This window comes from Salvelinus sp. IW2-2015, linkage group LG14, assembly GCF_002910315.2.
Source record: "Salvelinus sp. IW2-2015 linkage group LG14, ASM291031v2, whole genome shotgun sequence".
In the NCBI taxonomy this organism is placed as follows: domain Eukaryota; kingdom Metazoa; phylum Chordata; class Actinopteri; order Salmoniformes; family Salmonidae; genus Salvelinus; species Salvelinus sp. IW2-2015.
The window spans coordinates 38,810,235-38,823,173 of NC_036854.1; the positions used below are offsets into that span (position 1 = coordinate 38,810,235).

At 43.8% G+C, this 12,939-nt stretch overlaps 2 protein-coding genes across 4 annotated transcripts in view; both read left to right on the forward strand.

Moving 5' to 3' along the window:
- palmdb (palmdelphin b) overlaps positions 1–12,939 on the forward strand; it is a 39,155-nt gene that overhangs the window by 18,619 nt on the left and 7,597 nt on the right. The window contains exon 5 of one of the 2 annotated variants that reach the window (XM_024000175.2): positions 6,498–6,612. In XM_024000175.2, the coding sequence (XP_023855943.1) occupies positions 6,498–6,612 (115 nt within the window). Of the gene's footprint in view, positions 1–6,497; positions 6,613–11,636; positions 11,718–12,939 lie in introns of those variants that run through there. The other variant, XM_024000176.2, reaches the window with a different exon arrangement.
- Positions 6,854–9,469, forward strand: LOC111973036 (palmdelphin). Of its 2 annotated transcripts, XM_024000181.2 has the most exons (3): positions 6,854–7,262; positions 7,392–7,529; positions 8,147–9,469. In XM_024000181.2, exons 2-3 carry the CDS (start codon positions 7,427–7,429, stop codon positions 9,367–9,369), a joined length of 1,326 nt encoding a protein of 441 aa, XP_023855949.1. In that variant the 5' UTR covers positions 6,854–7,262; positions 7,392–7,426; the 3' UTR covers positions 9,370–9,469. The 2 variants fall into 2 exon arrangements, with proteins under 2 accessions (XP_023855949.1, XP_070302796.1); XM_070446695.1 differs by lacking the exon at positions 6,854–7,262 and having other exon boundaries at positions 7,340–7,529.

Below are 12,939 nucleotides of genomic sequence, written 5' to 3' on the forward strand. Positions count from 1 at the left end.
TCCAGCGCTGAGAGGCACCTTCAATAAAYCATTACAGTACTTTACTTTAAATAACATAAAACATGTTTTGTTTTGCATTGAAATGTCTTGAACTGTCCACATGAACACTTTTGACCAGCCAGAGGATAWAACCTGTCATGTGCTACAATATATTTTTACCCTCTCTCTGACCCTATAGTAACAGAAAGTTCATGTTTGTTCTCTTGTGGATTCCTACAGCAACAGTGTTCGGGCAGATATTGTTTCAGGTACATGTGGTACCTGTGAATTTCAGTAACAGTGTTAGTGCTGTTGAAAACATCCTGTGGTGTGCCAGTCCAAATAAAACATACACCCCTGTGATAAATGACTACTGGTCTGTCGAGTTGATTTCACATTATGAAAATAACTCACTAGCTAAACTAAACTCAGTTGGTAGATTCTCTGTTCTCTCTTCCCTAATCCTGTCTCTCCTAGGTATGTAGATGATGCATTTCTGTCATCATAACTATGTTACTGTTCATCCTTTATGGCATCCATGTACCACAGGGGGGGGCATAACAATTATGTTCTCTGAAAATGTTGTTTCATCTCCCATTCATATCATTGCATATTCTGTTTACTTGATGTGACTGATTTAAACTTACTTCTTTCATTGTGGCCATCTTCCTTCATTGTGATGCCAGAATAGTGTCTCCTAAGAGAGAGTCATTTAAAATAATCTTGAACTGAGCCATTATAATATCAGATATAGCTAACGTTACTTACAACCAACAACCATATTTGTCACTAACAATAATTACTAATTCCACACAAAATTTGTAGGCCACCATAACTTGTTATCTGCCAAGCTGTAGCCTTAAATATAAGTCTATTGCAATGAGCTATTTACCACTCAAAATATAGAAAGCTAAATATCTTGGTATTAAATCCTACCAGAATCTATGAGGGCACAAGGCGAGACCCAGATGCAGACACGGGAGGCAGCTGGTTTGAGTCTTGATATTTATTAAACAAGCCAAAAGGGGTAGGCAAGAGAATGGTCGTAGACAGGCAAAAGGTCAAAACCAGTTCAGAGTCCAGGAGGTACAAAGTGGCAGGCAGGCTCAAGGTCAGGTAGGCAGGTACGGAGTCCAGAAAACAGGCAAGGGTCAAAAACCGMGAGGACTAGCAAATGAGAATAGAAGCAAGAGTACGGGAAAAACACTGGTTGACTTGAAAAGCATACAAGATGAACTGGCACAGAGAGAAAGGAATATATACARCAGGGATAATAAGCGACATCTGGAGGGGGTGGAGACAATCACAAGACAGGTGAACCAGATCAGGGTATGACAGTACCCCTCCCTGTAGGGACTCCACCTGGCGTCCTACTTGGGCGCATACCTGGTTGACCGGGGTGTCGGCGATGAGGGCTGGATCCAGGATGTCTCTAGAGGGAACCCAGCACCTCTCCTCCGGGCCGTAACCCTCCCAGTCAACCAGGTACTGGAAACCCCTGCCCTGTGGTCGAACACCCAGAAGGCATGTTACCGTGTATGCCGGATGGCCATCAATGGCAACGGGGGGGGGGGGGGGGGTCTGGGGACAGAAGACAAAGGACTGAGACACGGGCTTAATCCTAGACACATGGAACGTAGGGTGAATATGGAGGGTACAGGGTAACAAGAGATGGACAGCAGTGGAACTAAGGACTCTAGAGATGGGAAACAAACCAATGAAACGAGGGGACAGTTTGCGGGACTCTACGCGAAGGGGCAAGTCCCGTGTAGACAGCCATACCCTCTGCCCAATGTGGTAGTGGGGAGCTGGAGTCCGGCGGCGGTCCGCTCAAGACCATACCTGGAGTTGCTCTTGAGAAGCGCTACCCTAGCTCTTCTCCAGGTACGTCGACAGCGGTGGACGAACATCTGAGCCGAGGGTACGTTGACTTCCAGTTCTTGTTCTGGGAAGAGTGGAGGTTGATACCCCATGGAGCACTCAAAAGGGGAGACTCCCGTGGCTGAACAGGGAAGGGTGTTCCGGGCCTACTCCACCCAGACCAGTTGTTGGCTCCAGGTAGTGGGATTGGTTGAGACCAGGCATCTTAGGGTGGTATGGTTGGAAACCATATCCACCAGGAGTCCATGGATCCTGAAGACGTGCWGCACCATGAGCTGGGCCGTTTCCTTGGCAGAAGAAAGTTTGGGGAGAGGGATGATATGAGCATCCTATGAGAATAGATCCACCACTGTCAGAATGACGGAGTAGCCATCAGATGGGGGAAACCCAGTGACAAAATCCAGAGAGATATGAGAACAGGGACGATGAGGGACCGGTAGTGGCTGAAGACCAGAAGGAGCTTGCCGTGGAGTCTTGTTCTGGGCACACACCGTGCACGCGGCGATGAAGGCAGAGACATCAGGAACCATTGTGGGTCACCAGAAACGTTGTCGGAGGAATGCTAGGGTACGGCGGGAACCGGGATGACAGGTCAGCCTGGAGGAATGAGCCCATTCCAGGACCCAGGACCCCATTACAGGACTGAGTTAGGGACACAACAACCAGTTAGCCAGGCCCCCTTCAGGTCCAGGCTGGGAACATCGAGCCTTGCAAACCAGGATCTTAATACCACAACCCACTGAGGCTGCAAGGCATGAGGCAGGGAGAATGGTTTCAGAGACTGAGGGTTTGGCACAGGAACTGTATAGGCGGGAGAGGGCATCAGGCTTCACATTCTTGGAACCTTTGCGGTAGGAAATGGTGAAGTTAAATCTGGTAAACAGGAGAGACCACCGGGCCTGCCTGGTGTTAAGGCGCTTTGCTGTACAGAGATATTCCACATTTTTATGGTCGGTCCAGACCAGGAATGGCTGTTCTGCTCCTTTCAGCCAGTGCCTCCACTCTTTACTGCCAGGAGTTCTCGGTTGCCTACATCGTAGTTCCTCTCTGCAGGATTGAGATGATGAGACAGGAAGGCACAGGAATCAAGCTTTTGGTCCTGGGCAGATCACTGGGACAGGATGGCCCCCACTCCAACATCAGAAGCATCCACTTCCACCACAAATTAACGGGATGGATCCGATGGGTGCTGTGGTGAACCGATGCTTCAGGTCCACAAAGGCTCTGTCGACAGCTGGAGACCATGTGAACGGTACCTTGGGAGAGGTGAGTGCTGAGAGGGTGGCCGCCAGGGTGCTTTAACCCCGAATGAAACGGCGGTAGAAGTTATTAAACCCAGGAAACGTTGCAACTGCACCCTGGACGTAGGTTGAGGCCAATCCACCACTGCTTTCACCTTCCCAGGATCCATCTGAACATTGCCCTCATCAATGACATATCCCAGAAAGGTGATAGTAGAGCGGTGGAACTCACTTCTCGGCTTTCACAAACAACTGGTTCTCCAGGAAGCGCTGAAGGACCTGTCTGACATGAAGAACATGTTCTTGGGCAGACCGGTGGGGGGGGGGGGAATCAGGATGTCATCAAGGTAGATGAACACAAAACGGTTTAGCATGTCCTGGAGCACAGCGTTTACCGGAGCCTGGAAGACAGCGGGGGCGTTGGTGAGTCCAAACGGCATGACCTGGTACTCATAATGTCCACTGGCTGTGTTGAAGGCTGTCTTCCACTCATCTCCTTCGCATATCCCGAACCAGGTGGTAGGCTTTCCGAATGTCCAGCTTGGAAATAATGGTGACCCCCTGGAGAGGTTCAAAAGCCGAGGAGAGGTAGGGGGGTAATGATTCTTAACAGTCATTTAGACCCCGGTAGTCAATGCACGGATGCAGTGTCTTGTCCTTCTCCACAAAGAAAAACCCTTCCGCTGGCAGGAGATACAGATGGACGAACGGCCCCAGTAGCCATAGACTCCTCTATGTACTCCTCCATGGCCTTGATCTTCGGCCCGGATAGAGAATATAGCCTACCACGAGGCGGTGTGGTGCCTGAGACGAGATCAATGGCACAATCATAAGGCCGGTGAGGGGGAATAGAAGTAGCCCATGCCTTGCTGAAGACCTCCAGGAGGTCGTGGTATTCTGAGGACTAGCAAATGAGAATAGAAGCAGGAGTACGYGAAAACCACTGGTTGACTTGAAAAGCATACACGACGAACTGGCACAGAGAGACAGGAAARACAGGGATATATACACCAGGGATAATAAGCGACACCTGGAGGGGGTGGAGACAATCACAAGACAGGTGAAACAGATCAGGGTGTGACAAGAATCAACAGTTTAGTGTGGTTGAACAGCTTCCCGCACACAAAATGTACGCCATGGGAGAGGAATGTACACAACACAGCGACAAGAGGGATAGAGATAGTTTGTGAGGTAGCTCTTGATAGTTGTAGCAGTCTTGAAAATGCCTTATCTACTTTGAAGAACTACTAAAATAGTGATTTTGTCAGAAAGCTCTGCAGCATGGGCAGCTGTGGCAACCCAATGATCATGGGCTAACCTTTTCGCTAACCAAGAGGAACTTGGCTCGTTGAGGAGCACAGAGATAGCGTTAGATGGTTGTCTGGTAGTCTTGCTACTACTGCCTCAGAAGAGATGAGATGCGAAGAAATGAAATAATAAAGTACTTATGTGAAAAATAAGTAATATACATAACAAAAATATTTTATTTAAGTAAAGTAATGTGAATAAATGATGGTGAATAAGTGCTAAGGAGTGATGGTWGTCACTACATCATGGGGGTCCTTTCAATTGCTTTATTCTGTGTTGTTAAGCGACAATGGAATGTTTTCAATGTTTTGGCAATTGAATGTTCTAAATATTTGGCTTTGGCATTTCAATTAAAAAGCTACAAAAATAATTCCAAGGTCATATTTCAGAATGCATTTAATGTAAAAAAAWAATAATAATAATCGAACGGTGATTTAAAAAAAAAAAACGAACCGAAACTGAACTGACCTCAAAAAGCACAAATCGCTTGGCACTAGTGTGCTTGTGCGTTCGTCCATGTTTGCTTGTGTGTGGCTGAGTGCAGTGCACACATTCACGCGTTAGTGAGTCAAGAGCATACGTTTCTAAGTCAAAGGGCAACACATGAGATTTTCAAACGCTTTCCCTTTCTAGCCTGAGCTACTATGAGTGGGAAACGATTGGAAGGATTATACCGAGATGGTGCTCCTTAACCCACTGCTTAACCCCTGTGAGAGGCTTTGTGTGTCAGCCAACGGTCGTACAGTCTTCCCACCCCAACCACTGTTACGTAACAACCTGTCTACTGTGCTTATAGCCCTGCCTGCTTAAACCAACCCCCTTAGAGAGGATTACTCCCTCAGAGTCAATGCAGATATATTTAAGCAATAAGGCCCGGGGGGMGGGGGGGGMGGTWTATGGCCAATATACCACGGCTAAGGGCTGTTCTTAAGCACGATGCAATGCGGAGTGCCTGCAACTCAGCCCTTATCCGTGGTATATTGGCCATATTTCACAAAGCCCCGAGGTGCCTTATTGCTATTAGAAACTGGTTACCAATGTAATTAGAGCATAAAAAATAAAGGTTTTGTCATACCCATGGTATACCGTCAGATATACCATGGCTTTCAGCCAATCAGCATTCAGGGCTCGAAKCACCCAGTCTATAATAAGTACTTTAAGAGAGTAATAGTACCATTATGCAATAACAATACTAACTTCTTGAGAGTATAGAGTGTTACTCTCTAGTGTTATAGTGTTAGTGTATATAGCTTTTAGTATAGCTCTCAGAGTATAGCTGTAAGTGATAATATGTTCTATCAGAGAGAGGCACTGTTATATTTTCTGATGGTAGAACATTAATAGAGAGACGAGTGAACTGGAGGGACCCGTCTGTTGTCTGTCCTGCCATCCTGCCTGCCAGCAGTGATGTGATGAGATGGGCTCTGAGCTTTYTTCACTGGACCGTATCAGAGTTGTGTGATAAAGCTATGTCCTAAATGGCACTCTATTCCCACCCTTTGGGTCCCGGTCAAGAGTAGTGAATAGGGTGGCATTTGGGACGCAGACAAAAGCGCCAAACCAATCTAGAGAGAAATCCTCCTCATCACCTGGACAAAACAACCTATCAAGGATCAGGATGAGGGTTCAGAAATAGACTTTGACCCCTGACCAAAACAACCAGATTTAGAAAAACACATAAACAGCCTGTTAATATTCACCTTAATGAGAGTTTGATTGAATGTAAAATATTTAAATATTGGATGCAAGTTAAATAGTCATGTTTTTCTATTTGATATGAGCCAAATACGGAACATATTCAATGTTGTTTTGATTGACATCCAAGCCGCATACTGATAAACACAAATTCAATCAAGCGATCTATCTCTATCAAAGAACAAGCATAGTCATTGCATATGTAATTTACATGCTAAGCTATAAGTGACCGACTACCAATGATTACAGTTGCAATGGATAAGGTAATTTCCATGCAAATGTCAATTTGTTTTTCCGATTTCCATATGAATACCGCTGCTTGTTGAGTGATTACTGTCTGTTTGGACTGATTGCGGCTGCTAAGCTGCTCTATGTTTTGCACCCACTTTACAGAATGGAGACGGAAATAGAGGCTCTGGAAACACAGGAGCTGCAGATTTCAGCCAACGAGGAAGTGATTCTGAAGAGACTGAAGGAGGTGGAAAGGACTGCAGAGGACATCATCAAGGTATTGCTCGTCTAATACTAACATTAGACCATTACTTTGTGCTTATAATGTAGGACTTGTATTTATATCCATTATTCTGGTTCTTTGGAGAACAACAAGGGTTCATGGGTATTAGGCCTAATGCTTGAATCTTGAGTTTGCAGTGTACTTGGATTATCATTCTCATCGTTGGCCTTACACATCAATGGGGGGATGGATAATGTGTAATAATCTGTGTCTATGTCCTTTATGTCTATGAGTCATGGCTTCATTCCAATGAAATGAAGGATATTAATTGAATATGCAGGTAGTGATTTGTGATAAAAGTCGTTTTTTTCACCAAGAGATTTCTGTGAACTGACTGTGTGGGTGTGCGGCGGATAGCAAAGGTCTGCTTTCAGAGGAAAAGGTGATGCGAAATGGAAGGCAATTATATTGATGGAGGGCAGAAGGTGCCACTGTTCTAGTTGCATGTTTTCTGATTCCTTGGATATGGTGTCTAATCAATAACCCGGAAACTAAGACCCCTCGAGACGTTTGGAAATAATCACTAATTACTAATTACTTCTTTTTCACCTGGCTTGTTGTGATTTTCACATCATCCTTTCAGTCGGTTTTGATTGTGAACACCTGTATCTCCACACAGGAGTTAAATGCCGAATACCAGGCAGGTAAATACTTTTGTTGCTCTTGGTGTTGTGCTTGTCTTCTTAACATTATTTTCCTATATTTATTCCATGTTAACATCTTCTGGTGCACCTGTTGGCATATGTGAACTGACTGGGTTGTTATCTTTACAGACCCGATACAATACGTTTACGCACCGATTCCAAATATGACAGATTTCCAGATGCCAAGGTCCATCACACCTACCAGTAGACCACTGAGGAAAATAAAAAATCCACAGGAAGGACTTGATGGTGAAGAACCAAAGCAGGGTATATAAACAATATACAGTATTCTGTATGCGATATCTGGCCTATGTTATTTAGAGTGAATATTTGTATACACACAATGAGTGGCCACCTGCACTCTTTTATAGTGCTTAACACAACATTATGTCATGTCAAACGTCCGTAGGTCTCAACAAGCAGGATAATGGAATGAATAGATACCTGCGCACTGTCGAAGACATAGAAAAAGCAGGATGATATCTGGAATTATTAAGCACTTCACCTGTACATCACAGTGAATTCTTATGTGATATGGGCCTTTATATGATCGTTCTCTGTAGGTGACTCATTTGGATTTCTAGAACACGGACTCAGCTTGAATCAGGCCTTGACACCTGCTGTTCCAATTATGCCGTTTCAAAGCCTGTCATTTAATATTTTTAGCTTGGCAGAAATTGGATAAAAAGCTGTTTTCATTTGTCAAGGAGCTATACTTTGATTATTGATTGAACACATAAATACATGAAAACAGTGTACAGACAGGAGTTATAACAGACTGTACATATTTGTGGTACATTCAAAATACATTCAGCATTCAGTATATGAATCATACACATTGTGTTCTAGTTGTTGTCCATCCTATGTCCTCTCTCTCTCCGTAGCTATGTTCGCCATGGAGATCAGTGTAGAGAAGGACATGAGAACAGGAGAGAGCCAAGTCGTGTCCATGACCACCCTAACCCCTGAAGAGTTCCAACAGAAGGGTGTGAAGGTCTACGATGATGGGAAGAAGTCTGTCTATGCCCTACGCCCGGAGGGACAGGTGACCCGGAATGGGGTGGGGTTGGGCGAACTGAGTAACGTTGAGGTGGAGGCGCTCCTGCGCCAGGCTGGGGATGCAGAGGTCCCCACCGAGGTCCAGTACCACAGGCCCGTCTATGCTGCTCCTTACACCAGCAGGCCTTCAACCCCTGCATGGAAGCCTGAGCAGGGACACGTCAGCCCCAGTCCTGGTGAGCCCAATGGTCATCGGACCTCCATTACAACCCCCCATCCTCAAGCCAGCCCTTTCCAGATGCTTCCAGAAGCTCTGCCCAGAGATGGAGCCCAGAGCAGGGAAGAAGTAGCCAGCTCTGCCCCCTCTCACATTCCAAACATCCACGCTGACAAGCATCTAGTGCAGCCTCAATCACCTCCCCATCAAGGTTTCCAAACTTGCCAGAGCCTCACCAATGGTAGCAGTGGTATAGGCCCACACCCAGATAAAAACAGACCAGCTATCATTGCAGTCCTGAGTTCAGGAGAAAGCCGCACTCCCATACCGCTGATAGAGAATACTGTGACAGATTGGGACAGGCAGTCACCAATCTACCCCAACTGTCGTCAGTCTCCATTCTACCCCAGCAGTCGACAGTCARCATTTTACACCAGTGACAGTGGTGAGTCCTCCTTCAACATCATGAACACCTTGCCACCTGATCTGGACTCTGAACCAGTGACAATGATCTTCATGGGCTACCAGAACGCAGCAGAGGAGGAAGATGAGGAGAATATCCAGGCCGAGCTGGTCGTCATCGGAAACGGCGATGATGATGAAGAAGATGACAACAACGTACCCTCATACCACCCCGAGGGGTACCGAAGCAAGATCTTCCAACCCACAGCCAGATGCAACAACAACACAGACTATACTGCAGATTCCACAAACTCTGAGAGTCTGCTACACCGACCCACGTTCACCCACAAACCTGGGAAGCGCAGTTCCGACCCAGACCAACAGCCCCTGGCCATAGAAGTGCCCACGAGCGCAGGTATCAAGACGGGCAAAAATAATTACTGCTGCTTAGGGGGCTGGGGCTCTTCAATCCCTCTCATCAAATGCTAACCTAGTCTCTCATCTACTCTAACAACCTAACACTCTCTCTCTGATCTTGTGAGCCTTTGAGATCACACGCAAACACTGTGGCTTCTGCGCCAACCTACTCACATCCCAAGCATGTACGGCATTCTCTAACCCGTGGACCSTACGTTCACCCTCTTTTGTCTTCCTTTAACAAGATAATAAGGCACAGTTTTAGAGCGGTTACCACACCTGGCATTACTTTATGTGGCCTTATTTGAACTATAGTCAACTCTGACAACTGAATGGAAGCTTTTAACTGTTTTGAATCGAAACAATATCGGAGAGATGTTGTCATGTAAATCAGTGTATTACTAACTTGTTTTTTTTAGACTTTAGCTCCATCCAGTGGCCGTATTGCTGAACACATCAACATTTGCTTGGTCATGTTCTGGGTACAGGTGTACTGAATGCCAAAGATGATGCTGCTGCTTGTAAGGAAAGGCATTACATTTCTCAAATGAGATGTTCTTTATTTTTATATAAGATGAAGTGCTTGGTCATTTCTTATGTATGTGTGTGCTATCTAACTTAACTGTTCTGCTTAATGCCAAACTAATTAAAACTAATTCGTCATACTATCCACTGGTTGCAGTTCTCTCTTTGTCATTTCAGACTACAATTTCACAGCATGACTAAACTGCTGACTAACTGACTTATACCGCCAATCCTACAATACTCTTTCAATATAATTATTTACCTGACTTCAAAGGGTGATCACTTATATATCACCCTTTAGTAATGTTTAGTTTTTTCCTCCTCCCTGAAACTCACTCTCCATTGTTGTGTTGCATTGGTACAGACGTTGAACTGTGTTCCATGTTCAAGGTAATGTTCTGTCTATGCTGGTTTCTTTTGGGTCTCTATTGGCAAGCATGTCGTTGGGTACTTCTTCCTAATCCATCTGAAAAGCCAAGACTTACGCTGGGGAACATGAAGTGGCAATTGCTTGAGAAATACTTACATAAGCCTTTTCTTACCATTATATAAGCTACAATTTCGATGGAAAAAATCCTTCACCCTAAAAAAAAAAATTGTAAAGAAGAAATCTTAGAGACAGCAAGAGAATGCACTAGTATTAAATATGGATATTCACACAGGTTGTTCTTCTTATATCATGGAAAATCTTCAGGAGACCATTTTATATTACTGGGTTTGTGGGATGATTGACTTTAATTTAGGTGAAAATCAAGATTCAGTCAAAAATATTTAACTTAAACATTTTCCATTTTTCTTATCCACAGCTTTGAAAATGAGAATGGCAAAGCTAGGGGGAAAAGTGTAACCGGCAAAGTGATTGATTCCCGTCCCTGACGTTACTATTCTGTGAAGAATAAGGAACAGAAAAGAGTGGTCCTATGGAACAGAGCTTTTCTACACACTATTTTGCTCATCAGTTACAGAACTTCTTCTAAGAGACAGACCACTGACAAGACAGATGATCAGAATTGTATTTATATTATCATGGAAGTGCCAAGATGGTCTATGAATGTGTGAAATCGAAAATGTCTGTATGTCAATCATGCATTTATGGTATGCCTGTGTTAAATTTATTAGTTGTAGTATTCAATCAGCAACAATATTTATTCAAAGACATTTGCTGATCATTTCTAAAATGGCTGTGAAAGTGTTTTAATGCCAAAGTGACTGACCTTTTGCTGCTGTCAGTGCTTTCACAAAATCTACAATGAGGAATTAATTCCTGAATTATTAATGCCATTGGTAATATTGCATACTAAATTGGAAAATAAAAATGTGTTATCTGAATAACCAAAGAAAATGAATAAGAAAGACTGGGCATAATAACATTGACATGATGTTTTTTTATCAACATGTTATTTCTATGGTTGAGAGTTTGTACATTGATTGACCATAGATTCAGTGAAGGGATTGTTATCAATTGAAATAGTCAGAAAAGCATATCTGAACTCGAGATACACGCAATCATCAGTTCAAGTTACAGCACACTGGACAAACCTTAGGAAAGACAACCCGAGAAGGTTAGAAAGATTAGAACTTGAACAGTAAGTTCCTGGTTTTGACTAAATGCGTCACAGGGTTATCATAGTACAAAACATCAGCATTCTCAACGTTACTCACAGCAGAGAAGTCTTGGGTACGCTCTTTATGAATATGCGACACTGTGTGTGTGCAAGGGAAAAGGAGAGAGAGACCATCTCTTTGCACCATCCACACTGCTCTGCTATTGGTTGCTTCCCCTCTACACACATTCATAATCAGAGTTCTAGTCTCTGAGGCTACAGAGAGACAGAGCGCCAGCTTAACACTGCTAGCCAAAACCAGTCTACAATCACCTGCTGGACTGGCATAAGGTAGGACCGCAGCAACAATAACACAGACAGAAGAGTTTTTCCTTTGTACGGAGTACTGACAGGGACTAGAAATACCAGCTGGTTTTATAGAACAGAACTGTTATTGCATGATGTAACTTGTATTGGTTTGCTGCAATTGTCTCTTGTAAAAGTCTAAAAGGGTTATGATGGTGAAAGGGCATCGTATAGATAGTGAACTAGAAGTGGGTGTTGAATTGGAGTGTGTTACAGTGTGTGAATGTGTGATGGTGCGTTAGATTAGGTATAGATCCGCTGAGGTTGGTCAAAGACAGTATAATTGTTGTAATACAGAAAAACAACACAGCTACAGGTAGAACAGAAATATATTATTACAATCTGAACAAAATCAAGGTGTTCTGACAATATATTTTGATTACATTCAAATGCTCATATTTGATATTTATATTTGACTTTGGACTGTATTAGACTATAACTAAATACTTGCTGAATGTATTGATGACGCTCTGGTCATTTGAGGGGTTTTGGGGGTTAAATTTAAGTGTGGAGAAAGAGAATGCAAATGTTTTAATTTGATCTTTTACTAAAACTTCTTCTTCAATCATAAAACCTCTGAATGGAAAGATCATCCTATCTATTCATTTATTTTCCATATTTGCAAATAATTATTTGGTGGGTGCTTATATTTGTCCTTTTTCACAAATGTACAAGTGTTTATTAATACTTGTGTGAATTGGAAATGTGATTTTTGCATATCCCAACTCTCCCTGAGTCACAGCCAGGGTCAGCAATTATCAACGGCGACCCTGGAGCAATTAGGGTTAAGTGCCTTGCTTAAGGGCACGTCGACAGATTATTCATCTTGTCGGCTCAGGAATAAAAACGACCAACCTTTCGGTTACTGGCACAACGCTCTAACTGCTACAGGTACATCAACAAGATCAAAATGAAGAAATTTGTTTGTCAATTTCATAAAAGTCACATGCACACGTGCACTGCAAATGACATGGGTAAAAGAATAAGAACTCATCTCTCTGTGTTTGCCTGAAAGCAGCAACAGGTGTCCTTGCATGTACGGCATGCATTTCATTACACATGCGTTACATTGTGCTGTCTGGGAGTCAGATAGAGATAAGAGTTTTAGGTACTCGACTATGCAGATAGCGAGTTGCTGAAGAGGCCTCCATCATCACCACTCCATCTAGTCATTCCAGCCTGGGGAGATAGCCAGGTGCGCACCACA